General features: G+C 39.3%; 1 protein-coding gene across 1 annotated transcript; it reads right to left on the bottom strand.

The window, feature by feature from the left end:
* Positions 1–16,456: 16,456 nt before the first annotated feature.
* On the bottom strand, positions 16,457–17,941 carry LOC145106295 (uncharacterized). Its single transcript, XM_079043304.1, has one exon. It carries the CDS (start codon positions 17,939–17,941, stop codon positions 16,457–16,459), a length of 1,485 nt encoding a protein of 494 aa, XP_078899430.1.
* Between the last annotated feature and the right edge of the window lie 3,275 nt (positions 17,942–21,216).

Here is a 21,216-nt window from a genome sequence, read left to right as displayed (position 1 = left end):
ATTACTTATTCAAAGGTCTATTTGATCTGGATTATATATAATCGGTACACACGATGTGATTATAGAAGGACCAGAAAGAATCACCTGCGTAAAAATTCAAATTTTCTCATAGATTCTTTAGACATTCCCATTCTCGTATAAACCCGTTAGATAAACATAGTTACTCCAGCAATCAAGAGAAGAGTCAAGGAGGATCCAACAGAACTTCATTAGGAGAATCCCAAGAAGAAACATAGGAGAAGTAAACAAACTATAGAAATCATTTAGTGCCCTTACCTTATTAAGGACACCAATGAGAGATTCACATGAACTTCCAAGATTCAAAATCTTCATTACAAAGTAATGGGGATCGGTGTCAGAATCGGAAGTAAGACAACCTGGGAATTCAATATACCTACAGAGGAGAAGGACACCCTATAGATACCAGGAGAGAACAAATCATTACCACCCATAATAGAACAAAGGGAAACCACGCATGATTCATGTGAAGTGTTCGAGCACCTTTCCATCTAAGTAATAACTAGTAAATCGGTTCAACCTAGTGAGTTAGTGATTTCATTACTCACATTAGGTTTGGAGCTTATCCTCTTTTCCTGTCACGGCTAATAACAATAAATCAGATCACGGAATCTTAATTGATAGTGATTACTTCTCAAATTCATAAGTCTATTTTATGTAGACACTGTTATGAATTATTTTCTAATATTTTCGAAAATTGGGAAACGATATCCACCAAACAAAGGTAACTTAGTTTGGATAATACTCGGTTCCTAACCATTCTAAAAACTTATTCCTGTTCCTTACCAGGGCTGCATCATAGGGATGCAGGTCGAATCATTGAGAACAAAATAACAAAACAAAAGATTAATACATAGATACAAATGGTTAGAATACATCTAAAGACACGATAGTCGCTCACGAACTCATTTTCTTATCATGTAACAGAATCATGCCTCCAAAGAAGTGTAACCAACCCACCAGCAAAACACCAATCCTTCATATAGATGCGGCTACGTTTCAAGCTGCAGTCACAACAGCTGTAGCAGCTGTCATGGCACACCTTAATGCTAACAATGCAAATGTTAGTAGTAATGCTATCGGTAACCCCGATCATGGTGATGGCCAAGTATAGCCATGGGCACCTACTTGTAAGAACACCTCGAACCTTGAGCCTAATATCCTTAAACGAAAGTTCGAGAACACGAAAGGGAGTTGTTCAACTCAAGAACCTAACAGATGGCAACGAGCTGGGGCAGTCAATACCCCCGTCAGCCCTGTTATTCTAGCACCAACCAAGCCGTACTTAGGAAACCTCCCACACTGCAGCAAGTGCAACTACCATCATCATGGAGTTTGACGAGAGCTGCATTGCAATAGATGCAACATGAAGGGGCATACCGCCCGCATCTGTAGAACTCCGGTTGAGTTCATCACTTCAACTACCGATGTTGGAACCATTCCCATATGTCACCTTTGTGGTGAAATAGGACATTACAAGAGGGATTGTCCAATAGAGAAGAATGACGGGGGAGCAGGAGGATTTTAATCCCAATACATGGGAAAGCATCAAAGAACCCTGCTATATTTTGGTACGCTTCCAAACCCCGATAATTATCTATAATTACTCTTCCGTTCAAATAAAATCATAACACTTATATAAAAGTTTGAAACCCTAACAGGTAAGCTATGATAACTTAGTGTATACATAAGGGTCATTTATAATTAAGATTTGTAGACTTAGAGTGAGTAATCCCGCCTCATTTCCTGTTCCTTGTTTGGTTGTGGATTTAAGGCAGGGTTGCTCAGTCAAAGGTCTTACCAATCTTAATTATACATGACTTGTATACACCAAGCGATTATAGAGAGACCTAGTAAGGATCGTTTCATGAAAGTTCATAATTTCAAATTGTCAGAACCCTCGTATTGGTAGTACCCGCCAATTTCGAATCAAAAGGGGTTCGTAGCGATAATAACATAATAAAACTAGAAACGCTGAGAACTTAGGTACATAGGATATCATCCTAGTAAGCATTCGTCCCAGAACGACTTATTATCTATTTCATCGAGAAAATTCCGACATCCTCATTCGACATGGTTTGGCCTGGCCCTTACCATGTGAAAATTCTTATGCTGTATAAGAGAACTTTTTCCTTAATCAGCCGTAAGATGAAATTCTTTCAATCCATAACACAAAACCCTTAGGTTGTCTCTCGTTTCAAAACTTCAGAAGTACCCATGCGAAGAGTACCCCGCCATTCTAGCTTACTCAGTAGACATGAAACTTCAAACGAAAAGCACCGAAGTAGTCTTAGAAGTCAGTAACTACCGAAGTACCTCAATAGATCTCATAGGAAAATCATTGTACCGCAGGTCAAGTTCAAGAATAGAGACTAAGAACTCATTAAGTTAATCTATCGTTGCTAAGTATATACACGAGGGTGGTATATAAGTTAGACTTAACAAGATTAAGGATGTGTGCTTCCGCCCTATCTCCTGTTCCTTGTTTGGTTGTGGACCTGGGGCAGAGTCACCCATCCGAACGTCTTGTGAAATCTAAATTATATACGACTTGTATACACGAGGTTATGGTGGATGAGCCAAGTATGAGTCTGATCATGAACTTCGGATCAAAATCCAGTATCATGTATTCTACCAGGTAGAATTCAACATGAGACCACGACAGTGGGTCGAGCTACTAAATGACTACGAATTTGAAATTCGTTATCATCTTGACAAAGCCAATATAGTAGCTAACACCCTAAGTCGGAAGGAGTACCCAAGTCATAGTACCAATCATGGACTATGATAACCCATTCAAATCTCTCCACATAGAGTAAGGAGGCTCAACAGGAAGCCTTGAAACCTGAAAATGTGGCAAGTAGAGAAGATAACTAGAACGTGTGAGTGTACGGTATGCCAATATCTGTTATCTCCACTGAGATAATAGAATCATCTCTCAGTTTAGGCCGTCACTCAAAAATCTCTAGGAACCAGAGTAGTCATGATTCTTCGGGATCGACTATGGTAAAGAATGGGATATCCATTTACCAATTAGTCGAGTCCTTTAACACGCTAGCATTTAAGTTGCTCCATTCGAAACCTTCTGTGGTCACAAGTACAGATTCTATCTGCACTGGACTAAAGTAGGTAATACGCAACTAGCTAGAGATCCAATTTCCACACAGCACCCTCGCTGATCTGGAATTCATCCGAGAAACTACCAAAAACAAAATACGAATCGGGAAACGCCATAAAGCTTCCAGAGTTAACCAGAGAAGCTACGGCTTCGATAAAAGAAAACCCTTGGAATTCCAGGATTGATGACCTTGTCATATGAAGGTATCACCCTGGAAGGACAAGATGCGCTTGTGAAAGCGTGGAATACAAAATTCAAGGTACATAAGACCATTTGAGATTCTTACTAGAATCGGTCTTGTACTTGTAAACTTAAACTACCACAAAAACTTAATAACATTCATCCCATCTTTCACATATCAAATCCAAAGAGGTGTCCATCCGATAAAACACTTGTTATTTCACTCGATGAAATCAAGTTAAATAAAAGTCTACACTCTGTAGAAGAAACAATAAAAACCATGGATAGGGAAAATTTGAAGAACCACGCTAAGTCTCATCCCGTTAGTGAAGGTTCGCTGGATTACAAACCAGGAACCTGAATTCACTTGGGATAGGAAAGATTAGACCTAGTCCATGAGTATCACTTTAGACTTAATTTCAGGACGAAATTCCCTCTAACGGGGGGATAATGTGACACCAGTCAAATTTTGGTCAAAAATTAATTGATCAATAATCGTAATTGGGATGAACCAAGTGGTAGAGTTTGTAACAAGGTTTCCAAAAACATAAAGAAGACTGAAATCCAGTTATAACGAAGAAGTTATGACCAATCGAAAATCCGCGGTAAAACCGGCAAAACACTGTTCAGTGTAAAAAGCGAATTTTCGATAAAAGGATTTTTAGCCTTCACAATCTAAATGAAACTTGTAGAATATGTTAAACCGATAGCGTTCATAAAAAGAACGTGAAAATCCGACTTCGTATGAGGAAGTTATGATTTTTCGAAGTTTCGGTTTAGCAGTAGACAGCTAAAAATTCGAAATATAAATCGATCGATATTTAGCCGACGCAACTTAAACGAGAATCGAAGGTCTCGTCAAAAGAGCACAACGGTAAAAAGACAGACGAAAACGGACGTCGGATGAAGAAGTTATGAATTTTTAACGGATTCCCGTCCCGGTCTGTTTAAAATAATAATATTAAAAATAAAGTCAAAATTAGCCGACGAAGTCTAAACGAAAGTCGTATAGTATGATTTTACCTACGTGTGCATATAAAGAACGCCAAAAACGGAGCTCGTATGCGAAAGTTATGATTTTCGCAAGTTTTGGCACAAAAATAAAGAAAATTAAGAAAAACCGGGCAATTTCGCATGTGACACGTCACCTCGCACGTGGCAGCTGCTGAGTGGACCGAAGCCATGCGTGGCACCTCCTAATTGGACCGCAACCGAGGTCCACTAAGAAGCGAACAGCTTCGCATGAGACACCCCGGAGACACCCCCTTCGCATGCGTGTCAGTCTCTCATTGGACCGAAGTCCGGTCCAGTCCGAAGAGCCCACCTGTCCGAAACACGTGCCTCGCACATGGTCCAAATCCGAGCCGCCTTCGCAGGAGCTGCCGCGTGTCCTGCTGACTCACCCCTCGCCTCGCCACCTGTCCTCCTCGGCCGAACCCTCGCACCCCTATATAAAGGGTGCGAGCCTTCTCGGATGGAAGGGTTTTTCACCCCATTTTTGGCCCTTTTTCACTCCTCTCACTTCCATAACTTCACAAACAACCCCGAAGGTCCCGGTATCACATCTAAAGCCCGAAGCAAGCCCCGGAGCCCCGGAATTCTCGAAAATTCATCCTCTCTCCTGTCGAAACTCTGCCCGGTTTGAGCCGGTTTTTCGTCAAACAAACTCTTTTCCGGGAAACGAAACGCTGCCCGAATCACCGCTTATCAAAGTGAGTTCATACCCCTATAATATACCTTTTTAAATGGTTTTATATGCTTTTTAGGGGGGGAATACAAGTTTAACACAATATTAAATTGTGTTAATAACTGTATGTGATAATAATCACACAAAGAATTTCCGTATGCTTTTAAGAATTACCAAATACTTTCAAAATAACGTGAAGCCATGTTAAATCCTTAAAGTCATGTAAAAAATCCGTTAAATTCTTTGAAAAATGTTTTATAAACTATTTCAAATTATAAATGCCAAAATCATGTTTATATATGTATAAATATATAAATAAGATTTGAAGGGCTTAGGACTAATGAATTATCCTATATCATTTTCCTTGTTTGGATGTGGAATTAGGGTTGTATTATTTGTCCGAAGGTCGTTTCCTTCTTAATTATATATATGTTATACATATATGAGTACAAAAGGTTACTCCTTTTGGTATTACCACCTTTGTATCAGGCTGAGCAAAGGTGTTCATCCATGAGAAACCATGCTAATCAGATAGAACATATAAATTATAATAGGTATAATTTATCATTCAAAACTAAAGATACAAGTATGATTTACAGCTGTATACTTTCCAAGGACTTACCAAAATTCATTCAACTATACCAAGATATGTATAATACCTTTAATATACGAACAACATATTAAAGAAGTAAAGATACATCATACCTAGTTTGCATTAACAAAGGTACGATACAGAGTACTAGGGTTAGCAAACACGGGTAATAATACATTCTGCCGGGTTGGCATTAGCAAAGGTACTATACAGAGTACCCGAGTTAGCAAACTCGAGGTAATAATACATCTTACCGGGTTTGCATTAACCAACGGTACGATACAAAGTACCAGAGTTAGCATTCATCGGGTAATAATAATAATACATCGGAAATCTCGTTGAAACAATAAAGTTGTGAGACCCTTCACGGTGTACTTATCTAAGTACGACCTTTTTAAGTCCTGAACTATTAGCCAGAATCTCTTGTAGGGAGAGCGTGAATTTGTGTATAGATCTATATGGGACTGACAATCCCGCACCTCTACTGTTCGCTACAGTTTGGTCGGCAGGTCTAGGGTGTCAAATATCATACCATTCCGACGCCTGAAGAACGTCGCAGCAGGCATTTCCGTCATATTAGTATGGTTGATAGGACTCACATGGATAAAACAACGAGTGAATTACAAAGTAATATACTTCTCTTATAACAGTAAGAAAAGTTAATTACATCCCGTCCAGATATACCTTCAGTAGCTTTTACTTACAGTAAGAGCTATGTAACATGAAATCAAGTATTGTACTTCTGGTTTTGAACATTTAAAACCACAAGGCAGTATTTTGGATAATACAATACTCTCCAGGATTAATACTAAGGTTTTTACTATAGAACAGATATAACTAAGAACACTTTTACAAATGAAACGGTTTATGGGATTAAACCACTTATACCAAGGAAACGGTTTATGGGATTAAACCACTTATCAAATGAAACTTAGTCATTCAATCTTTGTAAACTAGTATAACATAAAAGACATTTAGTGGTTAATTCTATAATTCCTTAGTTATTACATCAGAGTTGTACATAAGTAATATCCGATTGACAGTGAAATGTGTGACTTCCGCCTTACTTCCTGTTCCTTGTTTGGTTGTGGGCTTAGGGCAGATACACCCATTTAACTGTCAATTCAATATTATGTTATGTATATTCAGTATAAACTAAGTAATTACAGAGGGAAACTATTGAGGTTATCAGTTAGTCACCTCAGGAGATATAGGATTTCTTAGAGAAACCAGTGAACTTATTCAAAGAACTTAGGGTATACTTAACAGAACTAAAATACTTATGAACTCACCAGCTTAAATGCTGATCTACTCTTTCCAAATAACTTGTATTCTCAGGAATCCAGTAGACAGGTATACTCTCGAAGCTTTTGAGAAGACTACCTAGTACCGTACCGTGACTCTTGTCTTCTCCTGTACCTACTTCAGTGTTTGAATATGTAATGTTTAAACGCTTATGTAAAACTTATACTTATTAATGCAATGGTTGTTTGTACTTTGATTACTATATTGCATGTGTTGTGATACTTACCTAAAGTCCTCCGCCCCCGAACGTTTCCGCCGTTCTGGTTTGGGGGTGCGACACAATGCCACCGCAGTGGCTGCCGATGAATCCCAAGACTGATAAAGGTCGACGTCGCGACTGCGTGTTGTCGTTCTCAGAAGCGCACCCCTCCTCTTTCTGTCTCGTCGTCGATTACGTCACCCGTACTGATCTTCACTGCTTCTTCTTCGTCTGTAGCATTGTGACGACCCGCCGCTGTGCTGCAACCGTTGAAGACGAAGCCGCCGCTAAAGCCGGTGGTTAGCACTACTGTTGCTTGCTGTTCCGCCGTCCTCTGATCACTGCGCGCCACCAGGTGGGTGGTGGCGTCCGTTCTTAGCATATGAAGTCGAGTGCCGATGCTGCTAATGGTGTGTGCACATTTTCTGTTGGCCAGAAGCTGTAAGGGAACCACCATGGCTGCCAACCATGGTGGCTGCCACCTTGTACCACCACCGGCCTCCACGAGGATGGTTGTGCGTGTGTGTGTGTTATGTTGTATATGCGTTTTATTTTGGATAATATGTTGTATAATGCATTGGTATGGCCAGAAAATCCGAAATAACCCGTCACCACCACCGTGACATGGTGGCTGCCACCTCACGCCGCCATTCTGCCGCCACCAGCCGCCACCTTGGGTGGCGGTGTGCTCTTGTGTGTGATTCAATTGTTTTTTTAGGATATTTTAATGTGTTTGATTTAGAATCGTAACCACCACCACCACGAGGTGGTGGCCGCCACTGTGAGCCGCCGTTGACCACCACTACCCGAGGTGGTAGTGGGTGGTGCCCGACTTGTTTAACCCTAAGTGACCCAATGAAGCCGTAATTGACCTAAAAGCCTAACCATTTGACTAATTGGCACACGATTGGGTTCGAAACCCCAATTAGGGTTTAGAAAACCCTAATTGTAGAGATGTGAGTTTTGGAATGGATCGGAACCCGCACTGGAATTTTTTATTAGACTTAAAATAGTAATTAATAATCCTTTGCAATTAACTTAGGACAGTATTGGAATTAATGGATTAAGTCCTTAATGGGTTAAGTAAGAACACTTAACCCTAATCATCATTTCATGTGAGAAAACCTAATTTTGGTTGGGCCTTGAGCTGGGCCATTCCTGTTGGGCTTTGGTGATTGGGCTATTGATGGGCCATCCAAGAACAAGTATACAGACTAGAATATTTGGATTGGGATTTAGGATAAGGACCATTGGAAAGGCTTGGGCCCAATTTGGAAGATTGGGCCATAGGTGAGCCATAATTGGGCCTTGATGATTATGAGATATTGGACCATTGGAATACCAAGGTTTGGACTAGAATAAATGGTTGGGCCTTAAGGCAAGACCATGTAGAGGTTTGGGCCCAATTTGGAAAATTGGGCCATATGTTGGGCCTTGGTTCATTGATTCGTTTTTGGGCCTTCAGAGTGTGTGTTTGGGCCTTGGGCTTGGATCAAGCTACGTTGGGGGTAAAGTAGTCTTTTTACCCCAAGCATGGACTTATGGTTATGTATTGGAACCCAATTATTATTTGGGTGTTGTTTTGATGTTGACAGTTCGGGAATCTGTCATCCAGCAGTTAAAGTTTTATCTGCGGGACTTCGGCAGTGTGAGGTGAGTCTCCTCACCATACCAATGGGTCGAAGGCACCAAGGCCGACCCATTTTGTGATATGTGGTAACTAGTTGATGTAGTGATATGTGGTATACTATTTGGTTATATGTTGTGTGGTATGTTAGTTGTTTCTGTGGTATTGCATGAAAGACCATGGGGGTGCCCATGGCACTTGGTTGTAAGACCATGTGGGGGTGGCCATGGAATTCCAGGTACCATGGGGGGTGCCCATGGCACTTGGTTATAAGACCATGTGGGGGTGCCCATGTCATTCCAGGTAAAGACCATGGGGGGGGGGGGGAGGGGGTGCCCATGACACTTGGTTATAAGACCATGTGGGAGTGCCCATGGCATTCCAAGTAAGACCATGGGGGTGGCCATGGCACATAGGTGTAAGACCATGTGGGGGTGCCCATGGCATCCTGGAGTAAAACCTTGGAGGGTGTCCAGGGCATCCTTATATGTTTATATGCATGGCTTATGTGATTGATATGGTTTATGCGGTTATGTGGATTATGTGGATTATGTAGGGTATGCTCTGGGGAACTCACTAAGCTTCGTGCTTACAGTTTTGTTTATTGTTTCAGGTATCATCGGTTTGGAAAGGAAGGGCCCGACTTGATCGCAATGCACATACCCGTGTTCCGCAATATATGATTTTGGGACGAACTCTGATAATTGTTTTAATTAACCATGTTTTTGGAATGTTTGGATTTAGAAGATATCTGTGTTTTGACTATAATAAAAATAATTTTCTTACCCTTGATTTTTGGGTCGTTACACATTGTGTCCCCGCATATTTAATTTAAACTATAATATATATATATATATATATATATATATATATATATATATATATATATATATATATATATTAGAATAGTATCTACATGTATTAGTCCTCACATGTTTTAAATACATTACTAGTCTTACTACGGCTAGGCTCACCCACTCTAATCTCATAAGATAGGTTTATGGTGGTTTCTTAGATTCCTAATGAGGTCGGTTTTTAAAGCTACATGCTTACCACCCTCACAGTCTTTTTACGTTTTGAATGGAGTTACCGAAGGGTTTGATAGTATAATGTTTCTGTAAGTCCCAATACTATGGATCTTATACGATATCAATCTAAATTGCTTAATGAATGCAGAATGTTAAATAAGCAATGATTCAAGAACACGAAATAACTTCCAATGCACACGATCTATTAATAATAAATCGTCTGGTACATAGAAATTCTAATGGCAGCCGTGAACGAAACAATGGAACAATTAATTCTACTTCATGACTGAAAACATGTATATATATCAAGCACTAGACAATAAAGGCCCAAGCCCATTGTAACCGAAATCACCATAGTGATTTCGGTTCTTACATCCGAAAACACATTCAATCCTAATAATATAATACTAATTTGAGCCCAAGGACAAATATCACTATAAGCCCAGCATAAACCACAAAAATATGACCCAACAATCTCCCCCTTGGTTTATTGCTGGCTGACTTTACAGCTTGTCTACAAGATGAACATCAGACTGATCGAATGCCCCAGCCCACACCTTCTTGTCAATTATAGTGGCAACCATCCCAGTGAAACCTTTACCAGTAGCTTCAAATAATTCATTTTGAACAATAAGCTGCAAATGTGACAAAGTATGAATATCACGTTCTCCAAACTTCAATAAATCTTTGGGATCGACAATGCCATACTGGCCCTTTTTTAGCTTGATCACCGCCGATGCGGTAACCTCATCATAAACCCAGAATTGCATTGAGTCCAAGGTTCCTTCTGGTAAACATTTGGGAAGCAAAATACTTTTAGCTTTCTTTGTGGGTGGCCACATAACGTTCACCATGGTTTTATTAGTGTGAGGATCAATAACATCCTTAGCCTTTTTCGTGAACGATGAAGCAGTCTTCATGCCTTCAAATTTATTTTTAGCTTGATCCACAAGAAACCTATTAAAATCCCAGGCCACAGAGTCATTGGTTGGATTGTTGAAAGGAGCATGAACAAGTTCAGCAAGATCAAATTTTGTCCAGGACATAAAGTCAGTTGGCTTCTCAGAATACTCAATTCGACTGCTCTTTCGCTTCACGACCCGCATTCTCCTGTCAGCATCATATGCCCACATCAAAATGCAAGAGCGATCTCCATACGTGTCAGTAAATTTCTTCCCAGTTTCCCTTAAAAACATTTCAGGGTGATCACCTGGAACATTCTGATCCGAATGCTTCATCACCAACATATTCCCTTTCAGCTGCTCAATTCGAGCTTGCTTCTCTCTTATTTCTTGAGCAGAAGAGGGACCAGAAGATAAAAAGGTGTCAAGATTCGCGTCCGGAGTAGGTCTTACAACTCTTTCACTTGCATTTTGAGAAGGTTGATTGACTGGATCAGAGATATAAACATAAATCTTTTCGCCTTCAGCGCTTAAAGGTTGAAAATCATCACCAAACTTCTGATGTAAGTGCTGTTTCAGGTCAAAGAATAAAGTAGTTATACCACCAAGATTCGCTTGACGTTTAGAAATCTTTGCATCTTTAATAGAGTTCTCCTGTTCAAGGTTAGAAACTCTCACATCCAGACTACCAATCAGTAAGTCCTTCTCAACGGACTCCTGCTTCAAAAACATAATCTCTTGTTTGAGCTCAGAGATGGTTTGATGGGAGTCTTCATCACCTCCTTGCCTGGAGCCAATAGATATTCCTTTTCCTTTGGATTGAGAAATGGAATCTTGAAAAGCAAGTAACTTGGCTAGTTTGACAGATGCATCATCATGCTCTGGAGGTGGTGGGGCAGAAGAGCTTCCCGAAGTAAATGTTTCCTCATTAGCCATTTGACTGTGAACATCTTGTTGGATCGGGGCTGGTTCAATGATTGGGCTTTGGATATCTTCTTGAACCGAGGCTGGTTCAATGATTGGCCTCTGAACATCATGAGTAACTTGAGTGGGCTCAACAATCTGAGAGGGCTGTTGTACTGGCTCAGTAGAAAGCACTCCCGGCCTTGGATCTTTACGTCTTTGCTTTCTTGGCACTAAGGAGGCGTTTGAATCAATTTTATCACTCTCAGATGGAGAATCAGAAATAACAGGAACCGCTTGGGGAGGCTTCCTTGTAGTTGACTGTAGTTGAGCAATGAGAGCATCCATCTGTTCGGGTGTGGGATCATTTGACTGCTTAAAGATATTGACATCCTTTTCCGTCTCAGTTGGAGTATCCACATCCTTACTGATCGACTCCTTTGGTGGTACATACATACGAAAATCCATTCCATTATCATCACTATCACTATCATCATCATCAGAATCATCAACATCATCATTAGTATCATTGTCATCGTCACTATCAGAAACCTCAAATGAAGAACTGAGATTTGATCTTGCTGGAGCTACATGCTCTTCAACTAATATTGCAATTGGAGTACTAGAAGCTTGAACACCTTCTGTCTCTACAAACTTTCCAAATTTAACTAACTCTTTTAATCCTTGAAAAACGACTTTGTTAGATTGTCTTGATTGCTTCATGAGCCCAAAAGTGTTAGGACCAAAAGCTTTCATATCCAAGGTATCAGAAGATCTCTTGATCTGGGGATATCTTTCATTCAGAATCGTCTGAAGAAACCTAGGATACATTAAAAACGAATCCTTCTTCTTCCCTTGGAGATTCCTTTTCATTTCTCCAAAAACATACTTTGAAAAGTTGTAACTCCAATTCATTGTTAATGCAACAATGGATGAGGTCGTAGTCTGACTAAACTCATCAAGTCCACTCTTCTTTCCAGAAATGCAGCTCACGAAATGGTGTGCCAAAAACCTCCAGTAAGGTGGCAGCAGCTTCTTGAGGGTAGGAGGGTAGCTTCCTTCATAGCACATCTTCTCAAGGACTTCCTTCACTTGATTAACATGGTACTCAATTGGAAACGTAGGAGCATCATCAAACTTAAGTACATCTCGAATAATCTGCTCAGAAATGACTACTTGAGTTCCCTTCACCACCGAATCAATAGAACCATCTCCATCCGCTCCCTGATCATTGATTGAGGCATTTTGCCAGAAATCAGCAATCAGATCCTTGTAGATGATTGGATTGGAACGCAAAGCGTGAGAGATTCTGCAATTATTCAAACCCACGATCATGGATTTGAATTCTTTATGAGCAGCAGGCGGATCCATAAGATATCCAACAACATTGTGATTTTCGAAAAACTTTAATTGATTTTCCATTTATCTGCACCAAACGAGTCAAATGAGAATATATAAAAATATAAAATTAAAATTTATTTTCTCTAAAATCAAGGTTTGATAAAAAAAAATTGATTTCGGTCGGTCTGAAGTTGTTTACGGTTGATCAATAGTTGATTTCAGTCAAATCGTTCATATGGGAAAACCACATTTGACCAAAACGTTTACGGATAAGCCACAAATGACCAAAAAGTTTACGGATAGACCATAGTTGACCAACACATTTACGGTTAGCTTTATTAGTTTACGGACAAAGCAATTGGGTTTTCTGTAGGATCCGAATCAATTCGAAAACCCAAAAACAAACCCGACGATTCATATGATAAACACTCCACCGGAAACCACCGTCAGTATGCCAGAAAACGCAATTAGCTGCATGTAAATACCTCAAAAACACAGTAAAAATTGAAACAAGATGTTCGAACAATGCATACCTAGAGAAAATTTTAATAACTCGAGTGAAATTTGATGATTTTTGAAACGAAAAAGATGTTTTCTCGATGAACTGAAGAAGGTTTTCGTCTATGGTTGGAGAGAATGACAGCCTGATTACGATGAGAGTTTTCGAAAAATGAAGCGAAAAAGGAAAAATCAAAGCTTTTATACTTAAGAAATTTGGGTTCACGGTCCATTGGGCTTAATTTAAAATGACTTAAAAAAAAAATAAGAAATTAAATTCAAAAATCTGTAAAAAATAAAATTAAGTAAAATAAAAATTAAGATTTTAAAATTTAAAATTTTAAAAATCAAAATGCAAAACAAAATAAAATTTAAATAAACTTAAAAAAATAAACACACTTTAATGAAAGAATAAAATTAAGAACAATATTTTCGTATTTTTAAATTTTTATGATTTTTAATTCTCCCCATAAATTTGTGCATAGAGGAAAAATATGAACAAATTTAACAAAAGCAAAAAAAAAAAAAAAATATAAAATGCACAAAACAGAAAATTTTGGGATCAAAGTTGTCAAGCAATTCAATATCGTATAACAGAACACACATGCATGTTTAGCTCTGTTCAATCACCAATATTGTGATCCACTTAAACACAAAGGATATTGACAAATTGGACAGATTTTAAATGACAAGTCATTGTGATTATATTCCTAAATGATATTCCTTAATAGACCATTTGATTGAGGACGAACAAGGATATTGTTGTCCACCTAAATTCAGCAGCGAGATCTACAGACAACCTTTTAAATGGTTCAATTCTAGATGCACTAGAACGTGTTCCCCACTTCCCGATATACCCCGACAATCAAGAACTTCCAAAGAACTCCTTAATTTAGGTGAGTAGACAATCATTAAGAGAGAAGTCAGATATAGAAATGCATATGTTGTTCCCCAGGTCGGATCTCTTCCAATCACGCAGAAGGGGACAACATGTGACTAACACAGATAGATGGGTTGAGAGGTATAATGTTGCATATGCTGTGTTCCAGATCAGATCTATTCCAATCACGCAGATGAGACAACATATGACTAACAGATAGAAAGAATTGCATAGATAAGAAGATGCATAGATATAGAGTTGCATATGTTGCATTCCAGGTCGGATCTTCCGATCACGCAGAGGAGTCAACATATGACTGACAGAAAGAAAGCAAGAAAACAATTTCCTATAGACCTATTTTATCAGAACCCTCCAATCACCCTATCAGTACCGAAATTAAGGAAATAAATCTGTACATCGAGAAAGTGTTAAGCCACAGTTCTAGATACATATGACTTTAATGTATCTCACAAGCTCCCATGTTTATCTCACTTCTCAACCTATCCGAGCGTCGTATGGTCAGTCTAAATGAAACTATCTAAGTCCACATTGTCAAGTCCTTTCATTGTCAGCTATGTCTAGTCCTTTTGAATCCTTCGTGCCTACCATCACATTGAACACAGAGTCCAAACAATTTAGTTTTAGTGTATTACATGCATCTCAGAATTGCCTTTTAGCACAAACCTTCATATCACTTCCCAAAAAAACTTACGAAAGAAAACATATATATATATATATATATATATATATATATATATATATATATATATATATATATATATATATATATATATGTATATATTGATTTCTCCCCATAAACTTGTGCATGGGAAAGAAATAAAATAAGGAGATAAAATAAAATAAAAAAGATTTAATCTTCGAAACAAATCATTTTTAGAAAGCCCACAAGCACATCGAAATGAGATTTACTGAAAGGTTTGGTAAAAAAATCTGCCACATTGTTATCAGTGTGAATTTGTCCCAAACGAATGAGTTTACGCTCATAACAGTCTCGAATAAAATGAATTTTAATGTCAATGTGCTTGGTTTTGGAATGTTGAACCGGATTTTTATCAATTTGAATGGCCGCATTATTATCACAAAAAATGGAAGTGTCAAGAAAATTTAAACTGTAATGCAGCAATTGATGTTGAATCCAGATAACCTGAGAGCAGCAGGTTGAGGCAGCAACATATTCAGCCTCAGCTGTTGAGGTCGACACCGTTTGCTGTTTCTTGCATTGCCATGACACCAATTGGTTCCCTAAAAACTGACATCCACCCGATGTAGATTTCCTGTCAAGATTACACCATCCATAATTGTTGCCAGCAAACGCATATAAATCGAAATCTAGATTTTTAGGTTACCAAAGACCCAGTTTAGGGCTACCTTTAAGATACCTAAAAATCCTTTTAACAACAATTAAATGGGAAAGTTCAGGATGAGCCTGATAGCGGGCACATTGACAGACGGCAAACATGATGTCAGGTCTACTGGTAGTTAGATACATCAGAGATCCGATCATCGATCGATTTTCAGTTTTATATACGGATTCCCCATCTGTATCCGGAGTCAACAGAGGCCTTTCTGCCATTGGAGTCGAAGCAATTTTTGAATCTTTAATATCAAACTTTTCTAGTATGTCTTCCACATATTTGCTTTGATGCAATAAAATTCTGGGCGAATCCTGTCGAACCTTTAACCCTAGGAACATTGTCATCTCACCCAGTGAGCTCATCTCAAATCTTTTCTTCATTACATCCTCGAACTCTTTGCATAGCTCCGTGCTGGTCGATCCGAAGATGATATCGTCTACATAGATCTGTTCAACAATCAAGTCTGCATCCACTTTCTTGATGAATAAGGTCTGATCGATCGTTCCCCTTGTGTATCCGTGCTCAAGAAAATGTTTAGTTAGAGTAGCATACCAAGCTCTAGGAGCCTGATGCAACCCATATAGAGCCTTGTCCAACTTGTATACATGATTTGGAAACTTTGGATTGACAAACCCTGGTGGTTGATCAACATAAATCTCCTCCTTCACGACTCCCTACAAGAAGGCTGTCTTGACATCCATTTGATAAACTGTAAATCCCATGTAGGAAGCATATGCTAGGAATATACAAATGGCTTCCAAACGTACTACAGGAGCATATACTTCTGTGTAGTCAAGACCCACTATCTGCCTGAATCCACGAATGACCAAACGAGCTTTATTGTGCACAATAACCCCACTATCATCTGCTTATTTTTGAAAACCCAACGTGTGTCCAAAGACTTCTTTCCCTTTGGTAGCTCTACCAACTGCCATACTCTCAACTTCTCAAACTGATTTAGTTCTTCATGCATTGCATCTACCCAGCTAGGTTCATTCAATGCCATGGCCACACTCTTTGGTTCGATTTGGGATATGAAGCACAAATAGAGACATTCGTTGACATCTCCACTTTGACTTCTGGTCTGAACCCCGCTTTCCATTGGACCGATAATGTTCTGGATAGGATGATCGTGTTGAAATCTGGTTGGAATAGGATGGCTGATATCATTTACTATGACTGGAAGGTTGGTGATGTTGTCAAATTTTCTCGCTGCCGAATCACCTTCATCCGACTGTCTGTGATCTTGAGAGGTACTTGGTACAAATTCATTTCCGAATGGCTCTGGAATGAGAAACTCCATGAAGGTTTGAGTGGCATATACATTTTCCCTTGAGAGAACCTCAACTTCTTCAGAAGTAGGAGACGTAGCTTCGATGTCAGATATATCCTTTTGGACAGGTGAAGAAGACGATGTATTTGGTGTGGCTGCATTCAACGTAGGAGAGTCAAGAACCACCACAAATGGTTTGAATGAGACAATGCAAACATCTTCCTCATCATCTCCAACAACTGCACTCGAACCTGAGCATGTACCTGAAATATCATCTGAAAACACATTAAAAGATTTAAACAAAGAAGTGTAATCAAATAACCAATCTGGTCCAACTCGAGCGTCCATTGTGTTTTCTTCCAGCCAGCGCACATCAAAAGACTCCACGATCTGTTTGGTGGATTTGTTGTAGACTCGATAAGCAGTGCGTCCAACATATCCCACGAAATAGCAGTCATCAGCCTTTGAGTTAAATTTAGGAGTTGATTCCAGGTGAAGTAGTGTGCAAGGGCATCCAAAAATCCTGAAATGGGAAACTGTCGGCTTATGACCATACATAATTTCATATGGAGTCTTCATCTGCTGTTTGTTGATCAGAACACGGTTCTGAACATAACATGCCGTGTTAATGGCTTCAGCCCAGAAGAAGACCAGTAATTTGGAGTCACAAAGCATGGTCCTTGCTGCATCAATAAAAGTTCGATTTCGCAGCTCCGCAACACCATTTTGTTGAGGTGTTCGAGCAGCACTATACTGACGCAATATACCCTTTTCGGTGCAAAAATGATTTAGGATAGCATTCTTGAATTCTGTGCCATTATCACTTCGAATTCCCTTCACCTTCTCGTTGGTTTGATTTTCAATGAGCACAATAAACCTTTTGATAAGTTCAGTAGTTTCACTTTTATTTGATAAGAAGAAAACCCAGGTGAAACGAGAGTAGTCATCGGTTATCACCAAGCAATAAGAGTTCCTATTGATGCTCAGAACATTGACGAGACCAAATAAATCCATATGAAGCAGTTGGAGAGTTTTGTTGATTGTGTTTAACAGTTTGGGTTTGTGTGGCTTGCGATGATGTTTGCCTTGAGCAAAGGCCACCCATTTCTCAAAAGTAATGAAATCCTTTATCGGAAGATCTCAGACAATATTATTCTTAGCAAGATGAATGAGATTCTTAGCGTTTCCATGACTGAGACGACAATGCCAGAGCATTTTGGTTCATGTCGATGATGTATGCATTTCCTTCTCGCTTAGATCTCACCAAAATCCAATCCTCTGGTATGATGATACCAGGCTTCAAAATTAAGCATTCCTTGTTTTTGAAATGAATTGAAAAGCCTTTGTCACAGATCTGAGATACACTCAACAAACTGTGTTTCAACTCTGGAGCATAATTAACATTTTCAAAGATCAAAACTCTGTTAGTAACCGTGCCCTTTTGAGTGATTTTTCCTCCTTGTCCTCCCACAAAGGAAACATACCCTCCATTGAATTTTTGAATGTCATGCAACTGAGATATGTCTCCTATCATGTGCCTGGAACAACCACTATCAACATACCAAGGTCTGATGATATTCCCCCATAGCTGTTCCTACACAATGTGCGAGATTAGTTGGATTTGGGAACCTAATCCATAGAGACACTGTGTTGACCATTTTCATTTATACACGAAACTTCTTGCCATACCATATCCTTTGAATCAAATAATGTACTTGAAGATTTTAAAGGACGGTGAGGTGATTGGGCCGCAAGACCTTTGGGCACCCATCTATAATCAGGTTTAATAATTTTATAGCTGACATAGATGGGGGCTTTGACATTTGATTTTGAAGTCCTTTTGTCCTTTGTGTTTGACCTTCTGGGTATCCATCTTTGGTTAGATGATAACCCATGAGATGACTTTGGAGACAACGATCTCTGTTTGACCAATTTCGGTTTCGTTAAAGTATCTCTTGAATTTTGTCTTAAAATCTTCTTGTCTTTATTTGCATTCCAATCACCATCACTGGAACATGACCTCGAGGAATTTCTTTTGAGAGATCTTCCTCGTGATACGTTCTGCCTACCTTGTGCATAGTATGGAACATATGCACGTTTTGGGCAGTTTCTAGCAATATGTCCTGGTGTTCCGCAGTGGAAACATGTGTGCTTCTTCATGAACAAGCTGTTACTGCTTGCAGTCTGTTTGACTTGTTTTGGTGGACTATATTTACTAACATCAGGTTCATTAGTATTAGAATTCACAACCACATCATCACAAACATTTGAAACAAAAGAAGTATCCGTTTTTAAAGCAACATTGTTTGAACAATCAACCGAATTAACTAAAATAGCAGTATCAACTTTCAAAGCATTATTTTTAAAAGTAGCGGCATTTTTCAAAGTAAAAACACTTTCTCCATCCTCTTTCCTGTCTTGCACTAGGGGTTCATCTGCATGTGAGGTAGAAACGTTAGTATCGTTCACCCTATCATTATTTACTGGCACAACTACAGTAGATTTGCCATACTTCAGGTGTGCTTCTCTTGCAATTTCCTCCTCGGTTAGAGGACTAAAGGTGTAGTTGTCAATAAATGGAGGAGGAACATTATCATAGCCAAGACCTACATTTTTCTTACCTTGCCATTTAAGTTGTTTTTCAATCATGGTCTCAACTTTCTTATTTGACACATCAAATTTTTTAAAATTAAAATCTTCATTTTCAAACTTATTTTTCAATGTGTCAAGTTCGGCAGTTAGACTGGCAATCTTTTCTTGAGCATAATCGTAGCGTTCACATTTAGTGCTATATTCTTCTTGAAGTTTTCTAAAATCCTTGGTTTTGGCCTCTAATTTTTCTTTTTAAGGTTTTTGGGCCTTTCTGAGAGTATAGCCTTCATATTTAAGGTCCTCAATTTCCCTAATTAATAGTTCATTTTGATCATGATAATGTTTAATTTTATCACTACAGGCTTGAGAACATGAACTTTCACTAACCTCTTTTGTGGCAGGTGTATTAGAGACCATGAAGGCGAATTGTAGTTCCATCATCTCTTCTTCGGCTTCTTCCACCTTTGAATTCTCACTGATTTGTGCCAAGTTTGCAACTTCACGACCTGTCAGATTCAGTGCCTGCATTTGATCCTCCCAGCTGAAGCTTTGTGCCATCATTGCCAAGTTAGCTGTTTCATTGTTGGATGCAGCTCCTCTATTATTTCCTGCAGTCACCAGCGTCTTATCAGGATTGTTCCTCGTGTCTGGCTTGGTACATTCACGAGCAAAATGACGTGGCTCGTGACAGTTGAAGCATCGAAGCTTGCTCTTGTTAAACCCTACCTTCTTTTCCACATTGATTCCCCAATTGTTCTTTCCTGTGCGCTGGGTAAACTTCTTTGCCCTGAATACAACCATAGCAATGTGCCCCGTGATGTCCATTTCTGCCACGTCCTCATGATGAATCTGATCCAGTTCACCAATCATGATTGGAGGGGCCAAGTCTCCTTCCAGTAAAACGTTGTAACAATTCATAAACCCAACCATCAGGGCCATGTTTTCTTCAGCTTCTTTTGGAAATGATGAAGGCTGAGCTGTGGCTGTGGTTTTATAGGTTGAGCCAGAAGAACTTGAAGGTACCAGATGTTGATGAGGCGCAACGGGATGAGCATAATATGTTTTTTGAGTAGAGAAAGCATTGTTTGATGAGATTCCTAGATTGACAATAGAGTAAGAAGTTACATGGTTGATTTCATGCTGCTTATCATCCATGTCACATGCCTTGATTATAGCCATTACTTCAGCAAGGCTATGCTTGCTTAGATCCCTTGTCTTCTTGATTACGACTACATTCCTGTCCCAACTGCATGGAAGAGAGTTCAGCAACTTCTTGTTGATCTCAGTGCATGGTAAACTTATCCCAGCCGTGCTCATCTCTGTGGTGAGGGTAACAAATCTTTGCAGTTGAGCCTCAAGAACTCCCCCAAAACATGATTAAACATGTTGAACTTCTGTCGGAGCAGGTCCTGTCTACTTTGTCTCATGTCCTCATTCCCTTCATAAACCTCAATTAAGGCCTCCCAAAGATTCTTTGTAGACTGATATTGCCTAAAGTCTTGGGCAAGTTCAGGAGATAGGGCCATTGTAAGAGTGGCAAGAGCTCTGTCATGTTCTTCAACCTTTTCAAAATCCGCATCCGTGTAGTTCTCTATCTTCTTATCAATAACGGTCGGATCCTCATCACTCAAGGTAGTGGTAATCCCGACTGGACCTCTTAGAATGCTCCTCCATATTCTGGTATCCTTCATCTTAAT

The sequence above is a fragment of the Lactuca virosa genome, chromosome 4 (genome assembly GCF_052849685.1).
Source record: "Lactuca virosa cultivar CGN04683 chromosome 4, Lactuca_virosa_CGN04683_v6, whole genome shotgun sequence".
In the NCBI taxonomy this organism is placed as follows: domain Eukaryota; kingdom Viridiplantae; phylum Streptophyta; class Magnoliopsida; order Asterales; family Asteraceae; genus Lactuca; species Lactuca virosa.
Note: the sequence above shows the minus strand (reverse complement) of the source record. Positions and strands in the feature narration are given on the sequence as shown.